This window comes from Dermacentor silvarum, chromosome 4 (assembly GCF_013339745.2).
Source record: "Dermacentor silvarum isolate Dsil-2018 chromosome 4, BIME_Dsil_1.4, whole genome shotgun sequence".
Classification (NCBI taxonomy): domain Eukaryota; kingdom Metazoa; phylum Arthropoda; class Arachnida; order Ixodida; family Ixodidae; genus Dermacentor; species Dermacentor silvarum.
This window is the reverse complement of record NC_051157.2, coordinates 186,741,705-186,761,888: the sequence shown is the minus strand read 5'-3', so window position 1 is coordinate 186,761,888 and position 20,184 is coordinate 186,741,705. Positions and strand designations below refer to the sequence as shown.

At 46.7% G+C, this 20,184-nt stretch overlaps 1 protein-coding gene across 2 annotated transcripts in view; it reads left to right on the top strand.

Annotated features, from left to right (window-relative positions):
* The window catches only part of LOC119450858 (uncharacterized), a 158,957-nt gene that overhangs the window by 9,271 nt on the left and 129,502 nt on the right, over positions 1 to 20,184 (top strand). Inside the window, exon 2 of one of the 2 annotated variants that reach the window (XR_007466568.1) lies at positions 7,457 to 8,032. Coding sequence is in view for 1 of the 2 variants with exons in the window: in XM_037714351.2 (XP_037570279.1) it covers positions 7,457 to 7,900 (444 nt within the window). In the remaining variant the exon portion in view is untranslated. Of the gene's footprint in view, positions 1 to 7,456; positions 8,856 to 20,184 lie in introns of those variants that run through there. The other variant, XM_037714351.2, reaches the window with a different exon arrangement.

Genomic DNA, 20,184 nt, shown 5'->3' with positions numbered 1-20,184 from the left:
CGTCAGCTGTAGCTGACATGGATAATAAAAGCATAAACATGAAAACATAGGATAGAACAATCTAGTTAAGCGACCATACTTGCCGGGGTGCAACAATAATTTAAGAAACGCTGGCAATATTGGACTTCTACAACGTTTATCTCGATTTTAACCCACTAAATCTTTATCTTTAGTGCTCACGATAAGCTGTTCATTGGAAAAATATTGAATTTGCGCATTCACAGAAACGTTCAGCAGTAGCACGAGGACTAACCAACACATCAGTATAGATTCTGCCAGTATCGTTTGATTTTTGCACTGCTTCTCAAAATTAAGCTTTTCTTAACCAGTTAACTTTAAGAGGCGGTAATTTTAAGTAAAGCTAATTAAGGCTTTTATCTGTCTGCCGCTCACGAAAAGGCATGGACTAATATTTATTCTCTTTACAGTGCTACACGCTCTAGTAAGTTCAACAACTTAGCCCTGCTTGTTAATTGGGGAACCGTTCTGACCGATCTACTTGGCGAAACTGGCACAGCAGCTCGGTGCAACTTTCTGGGCGAAGCATTCTTTTTGTACCATATGGCTGCAGCCAGCAAGAAGCCGAAGCTTCATTCTTTAGTGTTTTGGGACACATAGAAAATATTAGCATTCACAGGAGGTCAGAAATCAAGTGAATTCGTATGAGGCTCGCATATAGTGTTTTGTTTATGAAGCTGGTATACGAGGGGGTCCTTTATGGGTTGACGCAGCGTATAGTTCTCAGTTCGGATAATGAAACACCATTGTAGTTCGAGACATTGTGATGAAGACGGTAGTTGCGTAACGATGTTACATGATAAAGCTGCCTGCACTCTAGTGTCTCGAGTATGTTATAGCCATTCCCATTAGCGCTGTAAAGGACTCCTTCATGGTTTCAATTCGACGTTGCAGGGAACGGAAGGGTTTCGCGAGCAATGGGCGCCTCGTCATAACGTCATAAAGATTGTCGGTTACTTCCATTGCTGGAGGTGTTATCATATTGTTACGAAGAGTTGTGAAGAAATGGGTTTATTTTACAGGAGATGGACGATGATCGGAGCGTGATCGTAGTGCAGTCCGGCCTCTCAAGCTCTTCGTTCTCTTCGTCTTCCTTCCTCTTTTTTGTACCTGCCTTTCGTATCCGTTACACTTCCCCCGCAAGCAGACGAAGCCCGTGGGGCGAGTCAGGATGGACAAGCAGGGTAGAAAGGCTTCAGGCGAGCAATATGAGTCAGCTGAGTTCTGCTTGATCGCCGACCATTGCACAGGAGGTGAGCTATTACGTAAGTGAGTTCGCTCAGGCGGTCCACAACTACAAATGGGCCTGAATATTGTGACAAGAGCTTTTGGCACAATCCACGCTTGCGTTGCGGTGTCCAAAGGACCAAGTCACCTTTTTCGAACGATATTTGTACGCGATGGTCGTCGTATCGCTCTTTCGAACGACTTTGCGAGGCCAGAGTACGAAGACAAGCTATTCGACAGGCTTCTTCGGCAAGGCAGTCTTCGATACAGAATCGTCATTGTGCAGAACGAAGGCTAAGGAAGTGTCCAGAGGGCTTCGTGGTAACCTTGCATACAGGAGATAAAATGCGCTATAGTTGGTGGTTTCGCGTTTCGCCGTGTTGTATGCGTAAGTGATGAAGGTTAGCACGTCGTCCCAATTCTTATGATTGGAGGAGACGTACATGGTAAGCATGTTGGTCAGCGTTCTGTTTCTCTTTTCAACGAGGCAATTGGTCTGTGGATGATACGGCGTGGAATGACGGAACTGTGAAGCGCACAAACGAAGTAACTCTTCAATGGCATCAGCAGTGAACTGGCGACCATGGTCGCTGATGATGACACGTGGTGGGCCATGACGAAGGACCACGGAACCCAGCAGGAAGACCACCACGTAAGTAGCGGTGGAAGAGGGTATGGCTGCAGTTTCTGCATACCGTGTAAGATGGTCTACGCAGGCAATTATCCAACGGTTCTTGTTGTTGGATAACGGGAATGGACCCAAAAGGTCAATGCCTACTTGCTCGAACGGCGTACTAGGCGGCGTCAATGGCCCAAGGGGACCCGGGGCTGCGGTGGTCGGTCGCTTGTGATGTTGGACGTTTCACAACTAGCGACATAGCGCTTGGTTGTTTCGTACATCTTGGGCCAGTAAAAGCGCTCCCGCGTGCGGTGTAGCGTTCGTACGAAGCCGAAATGTCCGGATGTCACATCGTCTTGCATGGCGCGTAGAACGTCTGAACGGAGACTCTCGGGGACAACAAGCAGAAAATGCGCTCCATGCCCGGAGTAATTAGTTTTGTAGAGCAACTCATCATGGACAGTAAAGCGACCGCTGCCTTGAGAAGTACGGGCGGCAACAAAAAGCGGATCGATGATAAATTCATTCCGTTCTCGCTGAAAGTCTGCCGCGTCAGGGAACCTACAGGGAACGTAACAGCAGCGAGGCAGTCAAAATTCTCAGCATCGCAGTCGGTAGTTGCAAGAGGAATCGGAGAGAGGCAGTCTGCGTCAGCGTGACTACGGCCACTCTTGCACGATACCACAAAGTCGTGTTCCTGGAGGCGCAGCGCCCAATGTGCGAGGCGACCAGAGGGATCACGCAAACCGACCAGCCAGCATAAAGAATGATGGTCGGTGATAATCTTGAATGGTCTAGCGTAAAGATAACACCGAAACTTCTGTACAGCGAAAACAGCTGCGAGGCATTCTTGTTCCGTAACCATATAATTGCGTTCAGATTTGCTCAGGCAACGGCTGGCATATCCGACATGTTCTGCGCCACTGTGACGTTGTACAAGCACAGCTCCTATCCCGATTCCGCTAGCATCAGTGTGAACTTCAGTCAGGCAAGATGGATCGAAGTGACGCAAGGGGGGTGCTGACGTTAGTATAAACTTCAATTGAGAGAATTAAGCGTCACACTCTGGTGTCCAAGTGAAGGCCGTATCTTGTCGCAAAATACTTGCCAATGGGTAAACGATGTCGGCAAACCGGGGAACAAAACGACAGAAATACGAACATAGGCCAATGAATGAGTGAAGTTCTCGTGCTGACTGCGGTGGTTTGAAGGCGCTCACCGCTTCAATCTTACAAGGATCGGGTCTGACTCCATCCTTGTCGACTAAGTGTCCCAGGACCAGTGTTTGGAGTTCGCCCAACCTACATTTTTTTCGATTTTAGAACCAGTCCAGCTTTTTCGATGCAGTCGATAACAAGGCTGAGGCGTTCGTTATGTTCTTCAAACGTGCGGCCAAATATTACATCATCGAGGTAACACATGCATATCTCCAACTTTAGACCACGTAGTACTGTGTCCATGAATCTTTCGAAGGTGGCAGGAGCATTGCAAAGGCCAAAAGACATAACATTAAATTCGAATAGGCCATCTGGAGTCACGAAAGCGGTCTTTTCCTTGTCGGCAGCGTCCATAGTTATTTGCCAATACCCCGATCGCAAATCAAGTGTTGAGAAGTACGAAGCAGCGTGCAAGCAATCAATGACGTCATCGATTCGTGGTAGCGGATAGACATCCTTATTTGTCACTGCGTTTAGACGTCTGTAATCTACGCAGAATCTCTAGGAGCCATCTTTTTTGCTGGCCAGGATTACTGGGGCTGCCCATGGGCTAGACGACTCTTGAACGACACTCTGATGATTATGGACGTTCGTCACTTGTTTGTGTGTCTTAAGACGATAAAAACGCACAAGAGACGCCAGTTGGCAAAAAAAATGTTTTTCTTTCAAACACACGATAGGAAAGGAAAGGAAATGAAAAGAAAACAAAACAATGTCACAGCGGAGTTTCACGCGCACACTGATGTACGCGACGCTAAGTCCTACACCACCGTTCGGCGCGTCAAGAGTTTCGAAAAACCATCTCACGGTTTCGGTCGTGACGATCGACTCGCTTGTCGTTGCCGCGGTACGGTCGCCGAGGCAGAGGTGGCACGGCTGCTGTTGCTGGAACCGTCGCCGGCACACGGCTGCGCTACCGTGTGCGGCGCCTGGCTATGTTCAGGACACCACTGCGTTGTCCGGCCGCAACTCACGAGGACCGCGACCCAGGGTCGGCCCACGCGGACAGCACCTCGGTAGGCCTCGACCAAGAACAGCCCTCAGCTACTGCGCCCTGGCAGGAGCCGCTCAGCAGGCCTCGTCCTTGGTCCCGGAACAGGCCTCCGCATCTGGCCCGGGTAGCGCCCTTGGTCACTCGGCCGCAGTAGGAACCACGGCCCGAGCTCTTCCCGAGCGTCGCACCCGATCTGCTGCCACCGTGGCTTCGCCGCTCCAGCTCCTCCGCACGTTCCCCACGTAGGGCTTCGTTTTCTTTTTTCTTCCAGCTCCCGTGCCACCTGCCCTCAGCTCGTCTTCTTCACATCGGTATGTACTTCTACTGACTCCACGTGTCTCGGAGTACACGTAAAAAATATATTTAAAAAAATATTGTGTCCTTTCCCCACAGACACCTTTGTTCATCTCCTTGACTTGCTCTGCAATAACTTTGCGCTCGGAGGATGACACTCGGTAGGGCTTCTGGCGGATGGGGTGTGCTGAGCCGGTATCTATTCGGTGACGAGCGCGGGATCGGATCGGAGCGTGATAGTAGCGCAGTCCGGCCTCTCAAGCTCTTCGTTCTCCGTCTTCTCTCTTTTTGTGCCTGCCTTTCGTATCCGTTACAATATTGTTCATAAAGACCACTTCAGGTCACTGTAAAACATTGCATAGCATGTGCCTGCTTGGCTCTTGATTTTAACCACGAACCTTTGCTTTCAGGTAATTGCTATACATGAAGCGCAGTCGTGTTAACAACCATTTAGATTGCTTTTTCTGGGTGGCTGTTCCGGAGAAAGGTGAAAGTAGTAGCAAATTTCTTGCGTGGAACATGCGCGCCTAACTCTTGTTTTTACGCATTACTGCAGTGCCCACTTTGAGCAGAACAACTCTACAGAGCAATTAGAAGCTTGACGAAAGGCAGGCAGTATCCTATTCTAACATACTGATTTATATATAATGTTGGCACCAAATACCAATATTGCTGTTCCGTGTACAACGAGATGTCTGCCATAACTAAGTACTAAAGGAATGTTAAGTTTGGAGCGAAGCGTCGTACAAAATTTTCCATACTGAATTTGCAGACATTGTTTTTACGCAATATTCATGAACAGACACGGCGCACCTCAGCTTTACAAAAGCAGTAACCCCTGCAACTCTACATAGCTTCGATATCCAAGCAGCAAATTTTCACGATTCACGCAGTTTCGAAAAAAAGACTGCACTTTAGGCGTGACAGTAGAAAGCAGCCAAAACATCCTTCAGGAAGTGCGGCTGTCGCACCCCATACATCGAGCATGCACGAAGTGAACGAACGCGCGTGGCAGGCGAGCGAGCTGGAGCGAGCGGCGTCCTGGCCGTGACCTCACTCGGGAGAGGGCGCCACTCCAACTTCTCGCCGCTAATAGTTTTAAGTAAGGCGTCGTCGACCTGTTCTTGCGGTGGCGGGTCAATACTGACTCGGCACAGGCGATAGGCATCGGAGTGCTTCCGCCGGGGCTGATATATCCCGGTGATATCGAATTCCGGCAGTTTATGCCTCCACCGTGCGAGGCGGCCTGAATGGGCCTTCAATTTACCAGCTAGCACATGCGCTGTGGTCGCTTACAAATTTGAAACGCCTAGCGGAGCACTAAGGCTGGAATTTTGCCGCAGCCCAAATTATAGACTACCTTTTTCCGTAACAGAATTAGCGGCCGCTTTCGATAGCGACCGGCTGGCATAGGCTATGACTCTTCCAAGTGCGACTTTCCTTTGGACTAGCAGGAAGCAGAGGCCTACGGTAGTTGCGTCGGTTTCGGTAGCAGCGTCGTCGTCGCATATGGTGTGCAAGTACTGGTGGGGACTACACACGTGTGCCGTTCAAGCTCTTGAAACACTTCGGCTTGTGGGGCTTCTCACTTGAATTTGGCGTCTGATTTCGTGACACGAGTGAGAGGTTCGTCAATGTGTAAAAAGTCCTTGAGAAAGCGCCTGCACAGGTAAAGATATCGGCGTTCACCTTTTGGACGACTGGATGTGGGAAATTTAAGCTGACAGCTGTCGTCAGCGGGTCAGGACGTACTTGATATTTGTTAGTTACGGTCGAGTCCGGATGACTTGATTGCCTCAAATATTTTTCCAAGCCACCCGAGAGGATCGTAGATAGAAGCAATTAATGACGACGTTCTCAAAGTAGACGATAGAGCTCTGCCACTTCAAGCCTGCCAACACTGCGTCCATCACGCGCTAAAATTTTGCGAATGCCGAACAAAGCCCTAATGGCATCTTGAACTCGAAGGTTTCTGTCTTGACAAAGGTCGCCTTTCATATTTTTTTTTCTCGAACCCGCTCGCACACATCTATTTGCCATCGACAAAAGTGCGTTTGATAGCAGAGCCGGTCCAGAGCCATCTCACCTTCGAAGGGATATGCGTTTTTTTGACATTTCAGGGGGCAATAATCGACACAAAAGCTCGGAGTTTTTAACTTGAACAAAATTACAGGAGACGCGTACAGGCTCTGGGATAACTAGCTGATTACGTCGCGAAGCATTTCATCATTTGCATAGTTGTATTTTTCGAATTCTCGTGTAGAAGGTCTGTGCGGGTTTTGCCAGAGTGTCCGAGTCTTCCATTCGGTATGCTGCACTTACAGCGATTGGGGCTTGGGAAATTTTCCAATCATGACGAGAACCAGTCTGTGTTGTCATAGGAGACGTTGGAGCTGTTTCTGCCTATGCCTGGGCAGACTTTGATTGACTTTGGGTTATAGTTCGGAAACTGGAACCGTCAAAGTGGGAGCAGCAGGATCCTGGAAGACAAGCAGTTTGTTGGCTTCGGTAACCTCTTGCGTGTATGCTGTCGTCGTGCTATTGTTGATGTGTTTATATTCCTGGCTGAAGTTGGTTAGCATTACAATCGCTTTCCCTCCAACCAAGCTACTCCGCCTGCGAAGCCGATTTTGCGGTCGAGTAGAATATCTTTGATTTCTTAGGTGCTACTAGCTTACTATGAGAACGGACTTATATGGAAAATATTTTTGACGTATTTCTTCCTATTAGAAAACAGTTGGGTAATTTAGGAATGTATACGTATATGCAGACACAACGTACGCGTTATAATGTACGTCAGGTAAAGCTTTATTGAAGCCGTTAAACATACATGCGATAGCAGCTAAATGCAATGCGTTCAATGTTTACGCACCGCACAGGTTATAGCTTTATCTTATGGTATAATTAAGTCGGCCACTTTGCTGAAACTTCTCGTATGACGCGGAAGCTTGCGCCATTATTTTACTTGATAAAATGTCGGTGGATTATGAGATGTTAGCGAAAGTACAGTGTCAGAGTATTGTTTTTCTTAACATGAATATTTATCGCCATTCTCCGCTCCCCTCCCCTTTATTTCTTTTCTCTTAGGCCTATTGCTGGAATGAGCCCTACGGCTGCGATTTCGTCGGCCCCCTGGCGGCGCTCCTGGAACACTACGAGGAAGACTGCACTTTCCACGTGTCCCCTTGTGAACAGTGCGGCGAGAATATCCTGAATGACATGCTAGCTGCCCACTACATTGGTCGGTGCAACAACAGATTGTCAGATGCGGCACCCGACGAGCCTGCGCCACGGAGCGACTCCTCCGTCACTAGCGATGACATCGCTGCGGTTCGGCGCGAAACCGACGAGATATTGCTAAGCATGCAAGAGGAGGAAAGGATCACCGCGCTTCAGTTGTCGATGCAAGAGGAGGAAAGGATCACCGCGCTTGAGTTGTCGATCGACAAACTCACGGCAGTGGCCGCAAACATAGACGCTCGGCTCGACGAGACAGAGGAGCAGCTTGAGAAGCTGGAAATGAAAAGTTAGATGCTAGCCCTGTGACTATGCATGACGTGGCGCCAGTCGCCGATACATTTTCTATGACAACCGGCTATGCCTCGCAGCTGCAACAGCACATGCTTATTTTGTTACTAGAATAAAGTTCCAGGCCACTAGAAGGTGAGACTACAGCCGGAATATGTCCTGCTGTTTTACGGAAGCGGTGGTGGCAGTTGATGATGACCATCCTTCGGAATTGGAAATATTTTGCGATTTGCGGCCGCCTCTATAGAGCACATACTCTCCCAAATAGAGGACGTACGGGTACCGACAACGTTGTAGTTTCGGCTACAGCAAACAAAGAAAGTAAAAAAAAACCTGTAGATGGCAGGAAGTTGTGGCACTGCGTGCCCGTCATGCATTGCGAATGAAATGGGCTGTCGTCTACGGTCGTATTAAACACCGACTCAATGAGTGAGTGGAAGAAATATACCCCTGTGCCTTGGCTGCGACATCGATACGTATGACTCCCAGTGTATTTTAGCTCAGGGCGTAAGAATAATAAAAAAATGTGGCAGCTAAGACTCCATAGGAAGAGCGAGCACGGAATTGGCAAGGGTCTAAAGCACGTCGTTAGAGTATGAATATTGCACAGGGGTAGTTCTTTCGATTTGACACAAAGGCAAGTCGAGTTGGCACCATCAACAGGAGGCGTATGACGCGAACAAGTGTTACCGAAGACGGATCAGAGCCAACGCTTGATTGGAATCGCCCCACATGATTGACGGACAGCACCAGACTTGGCTCGTCGTGCGCCGACGCTTCTTCGACTCTCGGAGTGTGATGCGGACTGTTGCCGCTCGATTTCTCGTTGGGTTGCGAACCTTTCATCGTCACCTTTTTTATGACATTGTTTTACTCTTCATGATCATTCATAGCATACCGCGACAACATTGGTGGCTTGTTGGAAGCCGTGTGAACAAATAAACAACGTGCTGATTGATTTTGGTTTCTTCCCAGACAGTCAACTTGGCGAAGAAATAGTGCGCGTGTGCGTGCGTGGCGCCACCTAGGCGAAGCGGTTAAAGGCAAAACAAGTAACTTTATGTGTGCAATTGCCATTATTTTAACTTAAACAATGTGTAATCTCGTGGAATGTTCGTTTATGCACGGCATACACCTTAACTCTGATATCTTGCTAAGTCGGCTTACGCAAAATGCCGTCCATAAGCTATGCCGAAATGCAAACAACGGTCCATGCGGATGCGCAGATGTCATGAGAGGCCGTGTTCAATGCTTGTAGAGAGAACGCGAGGAAACGTTGATGCACCGAAATGAACAATGCGTCGTTGTTGTTTCGTCTGCGAAAATGGCCCCTACCCACCATGGGGCATCGTTCTAGCATTGGCCGGCTTGCAGAAAATGTGTGAGAAAGGTTCGGAAGTATACCGCTTGTCACAGTAGCACATTTGGGTGATTGGTCAGGAATGGGCGCATACGCCGTGACCCGAGAATGAAGGTAGGCCACTTATTCGAAATTTTGAATGGTTGAATAACATGCCCTCTTTCATGAAGTGGCCTATGCTCATTGGAGATACCTGCAAGGCGACGTAACCCGTCCATGTTATATGGTGCGATTTATTGTTTAATACGTACAACAGAACTGCGCTGACTGGCACTACTGTTGGAGTTCAAAATGCAGTGGTCGCGCAAACTTCTTTGCCGGAGGTTGTTGCGCACCTAAAGCTTATATAAAGAGCGTTTCAAGAAGCACAATTACAAATAGCCCAATCTAGCAGACAACTTTGGTCCCTGGGTCATTGTAAGAGGATAAATAGATAGATATAGGGATGGATGGGTGGATATAGGTGGATATATAAATGGATGCATATAGATAGATTCCAAGTGCAAGAAGTAGGAAAAGAATTCGCAATCGCATTAAAGGACAGATAAATAGAGCGCCCATCTTGTCTGTAACGTGTATGTACATGTGTGAGTTTGCGCTCGTCGTATATAGCTATCAATGGCTCTCAAGCTACGGGCTTGTATTTTGTTCTGTCTTCGCACCGTTTTTATCACCAGTCTCGCGCTACGCTGCTCGTAGTGGCTCAATTCAACCGAGTTCACCATAGAAGCCATGTCAACCTTTGGATTTGAAATATTGTGATTACTAGCGGAACTGTGGCACTGTGAATTGAGCTTCTCGAAGAGCGCGACACCAAAGCTGGAAAGCGCCCGTGCGAGCCGCGCCCCTTGATTTCGACGTTACTGCTAAGGTGAGCAGCCAGCGCGCATCGGCACTGTAAGCATCTAGCAGCTCGGGTGATGTCATCGACAGCGCGGAGAACCCAGAGAAATGAAGCGCTATTTCGCGTTGCTGCGCCACGCGAACCTCTGGATGTGCTACTCCCATATAGTTTCTTACAACGATCACTAGAGGGACCTCTGGCGCTGCGATCGTTCAGCCATCATGTGAATGATGGGTATACTGCTTGGATTTGTCTGATCTTCGTGCTTTGAGCTTCAGGCGTTCTTGTGGCTTTTTTATTATGCTTTATCTGGGCGTAAACAGGACTACATTTCACACCACCTTGTACTTTTTTTTAAGGCAGGACGTAAGACTCTGCAAGCACGCACAATCGCTGCTAAGTGCAGTGGTTCCGCTTGTCCGTGCCTCCATGGTGTAATAGTTCCATTATCGGGATTCTGTGCTTGAGGTTCTGTGTTCGAATCCTGCTGCCGGACAATTGTAATGGCAAATCAATTATTTATGACGCAATACATTCCTAAAAATGATCCCTTTGCAAAGTCACGAAGCCATTTAAAAGCCATAAGGACGAAGTTTAGGCAAATTCATGTACATCATTGCCATGCTGGCTTGCAGCTTCCGTAGGCACAAGCGCCACAGTTCGCTCTAGCATTTACACGCAGCTCTATGCCTGCTCCCACCTGACTGTTTCCTCTGTCATGACGTCAGGGCAGATGTGCTTCCTGGAAAACGAAACGGAACCAGGTTCGTATTTAGAAAACCATTATAGAAAATTAGTGCTGGTGTATAAATCGCACCCCCAATGTAACGTACTAGAAAACGAACTATTCCAGGACCACTATATTGTAGCTATGCCTTCCGTTCGATTATATGCCAGTGTCAATCATATATGCCAATCGTCCACCACTCACGATCGGCTTATCTCGTTAATAACGCGGACGGAACGTCACTGTGACCACTGAAGAAGAGTCAACGGCGTCCGGTAAAATGTTCTTGTTCACCGCAGCGTCGACGCCTTCTTTCTAAAACACTGAAATGTGTACACATTCGCGAATTCTAAAAATATTGAGGCACCGCAGTTGTGTTCGAAGCTTCTATAAGATCTTTTTTTCGCCGTGGTCCGCACTACCAGCACTCACTCAAAAGAAACGTCTTGCTTCAAAAGTTATAGCTCCTTTTCATGTACATCCGTCAGCAAAAGTATACGGTCCACAGGGTTACCGAAAAAAACTGAATTTCTTCGTAAATAACAAGCATAAACTGGAATTTACGAGTGCACTGAAACGTTCCCAATGCCAAGTTTGGGCTGCAGTCTTCAATTTCAAGTTGCGTTCCCAGACAGGGGAAGAAATGGGCTTTATCGCGCAACCCATGGTCCGTATACTTTTGCTCGCGGGTGTACGAGTCCCCCCCTACGGGAAGCCTCATAATCAGATCGTGGTTTTGGCACATAAAACCCCATAATCTAATCTAATGGTTGGCTCTTTGCACTTGTTCTTTACAGTGAAGCTGTATGTGGCTAGGTTCTGTCGAAAACTGCGTGCGTCGAAAGGTTTGTAGAAAAACGTCGCGGTCGACAAAACTGAATCCACAGGAGCCTGCTGCGCGCCGGCGGTGGTCCGGATTGGAGGGCGGAATAATAAACCGTCATGTTGTACCCACCAATGCCTGTGCCTCGTCTTTTTTGTAAAGTCGAGATCGCTCTAGCGACGTTATCAGCAGTTGTACTTTGGTCTTGCTATGGCCAGGATGCGCGTAGTCCGTACTGACGAACAACAACATGCATGGAATAAGCGCCGGCGTGAGCAACAGTGTGAATGGCTGCGAATGTGATGGAAGGCCGGTGTAGCCGAAGGGGAGTCGTCCGGAGGATCCGTAATGGCACGTACACACTGGCGGCAAAACGCGTGCGGCGCGCCGCCGGCGGCAAAACTCGGAAGAGGCAGGGCGGCCACACGAACCGGCGGCGCGCCGCTGCGGCGATCACGTGACAGACTAGACTCCTCTTTCCTTCTCGAACTATCCGGGAGCAGACGCGTGCAGATGATAGTGCGAAACGAGAAACAAGCGGTCGGGCGGGTCCGCATGACACCATTTCCCGCGCGCTGCGTCACGCAAGTGGGCCGCTCTCATTGGTCTCCCTCATCTGCGGCACGCGGTAAACCGCAAAAAATCGGTCCAGGAGCGATCCATGCCGCGGCAAGATAAACCCGTTTCGCGGCTGCTTTCGCGGCGCGCGTCTTGCCGCCGGCGGCGTGCCGCGCGCGTTTTGCCGCTAGTGTGTACGTGGCATAACGTGGGAAAGCCGCTCTGTGACGTTCCGATGAAGAACAACAACGTGTCCGTGAGGATCGCCTTTGCGAATAGAAGTGGGAGTGGGAGCGAAAGCATCGGCAACCAATTGCAGTATATCACAGTGACCACAAAGCAATTAATAATTACGATGGTGACAAACTAAAGAGAAAATAAGACGATAACAACGAAATTATGTGTATGTTATTTTATTAACCCAATATAGCAGTTAACCATATATAACTCAACATAGATATGAACAAGTACAGCTTCGCTGTCTTCCATCTTTACATAGTGGAAGGGTTCTGAATTATTTTCTTCCTGCTTTAGATGAAAGAAATCGGGCTCTGTTTTCTGCTTCCCCTAATGGTAGCAAGGGTTCAAGAAGCGGCAAATAGCCGCAGACCAGCAAGCAGCAGTGACACGCCCAAACAGACCCCGGCTGCTGCAGAGCTCGACCTTGTGTGTGTGCGCAGCAGAATGATTCTCGAACGGCGGGCAGCAGCTCCAAGGCAGAGATTGCCCTGAAAAGGCTATGGTGATATGTGAATGCGCTGCGGCCATAAAGATGCCAACGATTCGCTAAACGTTCCTATAGAACATTTTACGGAGGCATTTAGGTCCCGCCATGTTAGACTGATAAGGCTTCTCTTTTCTGTCTTTAACAACGAAGTTTACGCTACTACAGTCGATTCGCAAGCAGGAAAACAGTTGTATAAATGCGTTGACCATGTCCATGTTACGCGACTTAACTTCTCATAAAACTAAAATTGTTTGTGTAACAGCCCAAGATGGCGGCGCTCATGAATCGAATATAAAATCGTCTATAGCTAGGAAACGACAATGCTTGAGTTTTTCGATTCATTTTGGAAATAAACACACGGCGCTATAGTCTACGCACTGCACTCGAACTTTCTGAACTGACGCAGCATTCCAGCGGCACTTAACTAAACTAGTTCACTAAGTACATCCGGATCGAGGAGACCATATACAAACAATAATTTTATAGCAACGGCTCCCTCGTAATATCGAAGGCATATCCCGAAGGCCAATTCTTTTGCACACTGCAAGCGCCGGGAGCGATTGCAGGAGGCAGGAAAACGCCATGGTCGTCATGTTTTCGACACCATCTATGCTGAAGCAAGATAACAAGGTGAGCGAGTTGGTTAGGATTTATCGGACTTTCGATAACAGCGCAAGAGCAACACGTCGCACAACAAAGAAATACACAGCGCTGATTCAGGAAGTTCACGCACATATATAGGAACCGAAGTCCAAAAATCCGAGACATGCGCAGGAGGTATGGTACGCTTCGATGGTTTGGTTATCAGGACTGATGTAAACGGTGAAATTCTTTCTCGTGAAGAATGTCCAATGCTTCACTTATACATGTGCCCCCTCTAATCTTTATGTGGTATGCTTCTGCTATTTATCTTGCCATCGGGCTCGCGCGTTTGAAGATAATAGAAGTTTCAACACAGCCAGATGACTTGCAATGTAAAGGAAGATGTAGCAGCGCAGCCCTTCCTATAGATACCTCATGCTCTCTAAGACAAGCATTAACGCAGCGCTTCGTTTGGACAACATATTTATTACCACATGACCCAGGAATTACATACACAACACCTTTTGCACATGCGATGCCTTTGATGACATGGTTTACTCCACATCTCCCCATTGTCTGCTTATCTGTTAGAATTTTGTCTGCAGTAGAGCAGATGTCTTACCTTATTTCTTGCGGAAAATAATACATCAGCGCCGTACCTGGACCCAACATTTTTAAGCCGTGTGGTATTTTGTGTATGTGCGGAATTACCGCAGGTCATTTTTTTTTGCTTCGCTTAGCGATCACACTGAAGTTTCTTATGGGCCCGCTTAATGCTTAATGCAGTGGGCACTCGAGCAGCACTTTCGGCATGGCCCGTAACTCTTGCTTCTGTCCTGTGCAGGCTGCTATCGCACTCCTGTTGGCGCTATCAACGGACACACTCACCGACTTGGAATGCGTTTCCGCGCATCTTCCTGACGCAACCTGTGTTTGCATCGATGTCGACGCGCATTTTTCTGCCGTGGTGTCATCAGCAAGGCTCGTCTTCCGTGCGCCAACCACATCGACCACTGCATCGTCCATCAAGGAACATTTAAACGACTTCCCTGGAAACTTCACCTTCAGTGGGCACTCGAGCAGCACTTTCGGCATGGCCCATAACTCTTGCTTCTGTCCTGTGCAGGCTGCTATCGCACTCCTGTTGGCGCTATCAACGGACACACTCACCGACTTGGAATGCGTTTCCGCGCATCTTCCTGACGCAACCTGTGTTTGCATCGATGTCGACGCGCATTTTTCTGCCGTGGTGTCATCAGCAAGGCTCGTCTTCCGTGCGCCAACCACATCGACCACTGCATCGTCCATCAAGGAACATTTAAACGACTTCCCTGGAAACTTCACCTTCAGTGGGCACTCGAGCAGCACTTTCGGCATGGCCCATAACTCTTGCTTCTGTCCTGTGCAGGCTGCTATCGCACTCCTGTTGGCGCTATCAACGGACACACTCACCGACTTGGAATGCGTTTCCGCGCATCTTCCTGACGCAACCTGTGTTTGCATCGATGTCGACGCGCATTTTTCTGCCGTGGTGTCATCAGCAAGGCTCGTCTTCCGTGCGCCAACCACATCGACCACTGCATCGTCCATCAAGGAACATTTAAACGACTTCCCTGGAAACTTCACCTTCAGTGGGCACTCGAGCAGCACTTTCGGCATGGCCCATAACTCTTGCTTCTGTCCTGTGCAGGTGTGTACTAAACTTTCCTTATACGCTAGAAAAAGTGATGACCGCTTCTTAGTGCTGTTCCCGTGCCCACGGGTGCTGTGTGAGACCATTTGTGAATGCTTGAATTCGTCATTTGCCTTATTGTTAATCTGTTCAGGGGATGTTGAGACAAACCCTGGGCCTAATACTAGGGCGGACGCACTTTTTGATATTGAAACACTGCCTGACGACCCAGCAGAACAAATGAAGATAATGTTTCGCTTTATTAAAGATATACACTCCCGCTCACTCCAGTCCTCAAAAACTTTAGCCGAACAAGCTGCCGATATTAAAGCTATCAAGAATGGCCAAAAAAATATGGAAGCGAAACTCACAGTATTGAGCAAACGGATGGACGGTATGGAAGAAAAATGCAATAATTTCGAGGCACAGGGCGTAGTACTGTCTACTATGCAGAGCACTGTCGGGGTCCTAAAAGAAGAAAACGCAATTCTGCGAGCTCGCGCCAATGAGCTTGAAGACAGATCTCGGCGAAACAACCTAATCATTCGCAACATCCCAGACGCTAAAGAAACATGGGAACAAACCGAGAACAAGATTATTTCTGCTTTGAAAACCGTACTTCCATCTTTTTCATCCGATTCAATTGAACGTGCTCATCGGTTAGGCGTTTTTTCACCAGGAAAATGCCGACCCGTAATTGTAAATTTCTCGAGTTTTAAAATAAAAGAAAATGTTCTTTCACTACGTAATCACCTCAAAACAAGCAGTATCACCCTCAGCGAAGATTACTCCCCCGCAACCCGTCTCGCTCGGGGAAATCTTATCGAGTTTGGTAAAAGTCAGCCCGGCGCACCTGCGTTTAAACTCAGATACGACAAACTACTTATGAACGACAGGTGCTACGTTTTTGATGCCGAAATGAAATGCGTGACAGAAAAACCGTCGCAGGGCCAACGCGCAAGGAACATAGTTCCCGCAGGTAATTTGACTTAGCGGAGCGAGAGGGGAAGTGGACAGACTTCACAACACCATGTGTCCATCTTTTTTACTAACATTAGAAGTGTGCTGAGCAAATATTTTTCATTGTCCTCGGCGATTGACACTTGTTCTCCACACATTGTCGCCTTAACAGAAACGTGGCTTTCGAGCAACATTAATGATTCCGAAATCTTTGAGGATGCCAATCGCTTCGCTATTTATAGGGAGGATCGTGCCGCGGGTCGAGGAGGCGCCGTTCTACTTGCTATTTCTAACGACATTCCTTCTTCACGAATTTCTGTTGCTACTGACCTCGAAATCGTCTGGGCTACATTTAACATTCATCACCAGAAGGCAATTATAGGCGTATGCTACCGACCTCCTTCTTCGTCACCCACATTCGTTAGCGAATTGCACGATGTAATTAATAACGTATCATCACGCTTTCCATCGTCGCCCCTTTACTTATTAGGCGACTTTAACCTTCCGAACATTAAATGGAACACTCAACCTCCTTCTTTACTGCCTTTTTCGTCTCAGGCCAAAGAATTTTTAGATTTATGTTCCACTTTTACCTTTTCGCAAGTGGTCACTCAACCTACCCGGAATACTGCTAGTATCTCAAACACTCTCGACCTAGTACTTACTACTGAACCCAAACTAACTTCCAACATTACCTTCCTTCCGCCTTTAAGTGACCATTCTGCTATGCATTTTACCATTAGTGCCAACCACCCGAAAAATACCAGGAAGAAGAAAACAATTCTCGACTATAGGAGAGCAAACTTCGAGGCCATCAATAGCGAGTTATGCACGTTTCTTGACACATTCCTGACTAACTTTGATGACCGTTCTGTGCAAACTAATTGGGACATGTTTACTCATAAATTTAATGAACTAATGAACAAATATGTTCCCAGCCGTACCTTAACTTCCAACCCACAAGCCCCCTGGTATAACACTCGCATTAAACGTCTTTCTAACCGTAAAAAGCGTATCTACCGCTCAGCTAAGTTGTCCTCGAGTGCTTCTCGTTGGACGGCATACAAGGCGGCTTCTAACGAATATATTCAAGCGTTAAAACTTGCTAAACGTACTTTCCTTACTGTTACTCTTCCATCTATTCTTAAAACTAGCATTAAGAAATTTTGGAAAATAATTAGACCTGTTTCTGATAACTTAATCCTATTGGACGACTGTACTGGGCAGCCTGTTCCTAAAAATGGTGCTGCAACTCACCTTAACGAAGCCTTTAGCAAAAATTTTTCGGGAGTCCTTAATAAGCAACTTCCCAAGTTGCGTAACTATGATTACCCAGTCATGTTCCCAGTAATAGTTCATGTATCTGGTGTTGCTAAACTTATTGACAAACTCGACTACAATTCTTCACCTGGCTTCGACCCAATTAACACCAAGTTCTTGAAAAACACTTCCGCGTACAGTTCTATTATTATACTAACCAAAATTTTCCAACAGTCACTCAACACAGGCACTTTACCTTATCAGTGGAAGGTTGGGAAGGTGGTGCCGCTTCACAAATCTGGTAACAAAAACATAGGAACCAACTATCGCCCCATCTCACTCACCAGCACGTGCTGCAAACTACTTGAACACATTGTATTCAAAAACCTCGTTGACTTTCTTGAAGATAACACTTTTTTTTTCACCTGCGCAACATGGCTTTAGGAAATCATACTCATGCGAGACTCAACTCGTATCCTTCACTCATCAGTTGCATCGAATTCTTGATCGTTCATCATGCGCTGACTGCATTTTTTAGACTTCTCAAAAGCTTTCGATAAAGTCTGTCACAAACTTCTAATCCACAAACTAACCCATTTGAATATTGATGGTAATCTCTTAAAATGGATCGAATGCTTTCTTGTTCATCGCTCACAATACGTCACTGCTAACGGCTGCAATTCACCGATGTGTTCTGTTGCTTCCGGAGTGCCCCAAGGATCGGTTCTCGGTCCTTTGCTGTTCTTAATATATATTAACGACCTTCCTTCGCAAGTAACTTCTACCATTCATCTCTTCGCTGATGATTGTGTTATCTTTAGAGAAATAACTGCAGATTGTGATACTAACCGTCTTCAGTCCGACCTTGATATAATATCTAACTGGTGCAGTTTATGGCTAATGGAATTAAATGTTAACAAATGTAAAGCTATGCATGTATCTAGGACATCAAACGTCTCCCAAGTATACTATTTAAATAACCTTCCTTTAGAACAGGTAACTTCGTACAAATACTTGGGAATTCATATCACATACAACCTTACCTGGGCAACCCACATTAATAATATAGTGAACAATGCTAACCGCGCTCTTGGTTACTTAAGGCGAAACTTTTTTAAAGCTCCACACTCGTTGAAATTATTGCTTTATAAAACCTTAATACGCCCGAAATTAGAGTACGCTACATCAGTCTGGGACCCTAATAACTTAAACTTAATTAACGCATTAGAATTAGTTCAGAATAACGCTGCTCGTTTTATTCTTTCGAATTACAACAGAACTGCCAGCGTAACAGCCATGAAAACTAACCTTTCTCTTCCATCTCTTGCAGCTCGACGTAAAGTTTCCCGTTTATCATTATTTCACAAACTTTTTCACCATACAACACTTCATGATGTATTCATTCATATTCCACACTACGTATCTCGTCGCATCGATCATTCTTACAAGGTTCACGTCCCTTCTTGCAGCACAAATACATTTTCCCAGTCATTCGTACCTCGGACGTCACTAGAGTGGAGCCACCTTCCCGCAAACATTGTATCCATCAGTGATAATTCCTTGTTTCGTGATGCCTTAACCAACATTACTTGCTAGAATGCGGTTTCATGTACTTGTATATCTTGTCTTTTTATTGTAATAGCTTTTTTTATTCATTGTTCATTGTATTCCTACTGATTTACTTGTCAAATTGTATTTTTAGGTTTTACTTGTTTCTCTTGTAATACTTACTGTTTGAATTTACGTGTAACCCACTCCCCTCTGTAAAGCCTTCACAGGCCTTGAGGGTATAATAAATGAAATGAAATGAAATGAAATGCTGGAAACCGTACCTTCACAAACAGAGGCAAGTGCTCGGAAGTCCAGCGTCAACTAAACGCTTAATCTGTGCAATAATGTTCATGGCTGGCTTCGACATATGTAAACATGGATTTCTTTAGTGCTGCATTCCGTAGTGTAATTGCTACTGCCCTCATTATAGTCTTAAAGTGGCCCAAATTAGGGCTGAGGATTGGTTTCACAAATCTAGGTTCATACTCCCAGCAAGGATAGCGTTCACCAAATGGTAAACGAATGTCAAGGTACTGAAGTTGCTTATTGGAACCTAGAACATGAAGGCCAGGCCCATACCGTATTCCTTAAACATTCATCACACTGTCTACAACCACGGGACTAACATCACTATCGCGAAAAGCCAAAAAGTAATTAACGTAATGTAAAACACCGAAAGAATGCTCCCCGAAAATCCCGCTCTAGTCTTTCAGTAAATCCCAGAGCAATGCCACTGATAATAGGTCCGACGTACGAACCTATGCTAACGCCACATTGTTGTACAAAGACATCACTCCGCCTTGAAACAAACGTAGAATCCAATAAAAAGACAACTCGAGAAAGGCTTCTATCGAAATACCGCACCCATCTATGAAGTCTTGTTCATCATTGTCGCAAATTATGCACACGTCAATGCACTTGAGAACCTGAGCATGCGGTAGAGAGTAGTACAGGTCTTCTAAGTGTACACTGAAGATGCTGTGAATGTTGGTCACTTTACTTTCCTAGTGCTTGCAAAGTGAATCATAATTTGCAACTCGGAATCGGTCAAGAACGTTTAGGTGCACAAGATTTTTTCTGCAGGCACCTCGACACATTTAATTGACAGCTTCCATTTTCAGGCACCATGGCCGGGAACGGCACTGCGACATTGTTCGATTGTACTGAAAAGAAAACTTGCAATTTCTATTATTTAGCGGTGTTTACACCAGCAGCTAAACGCT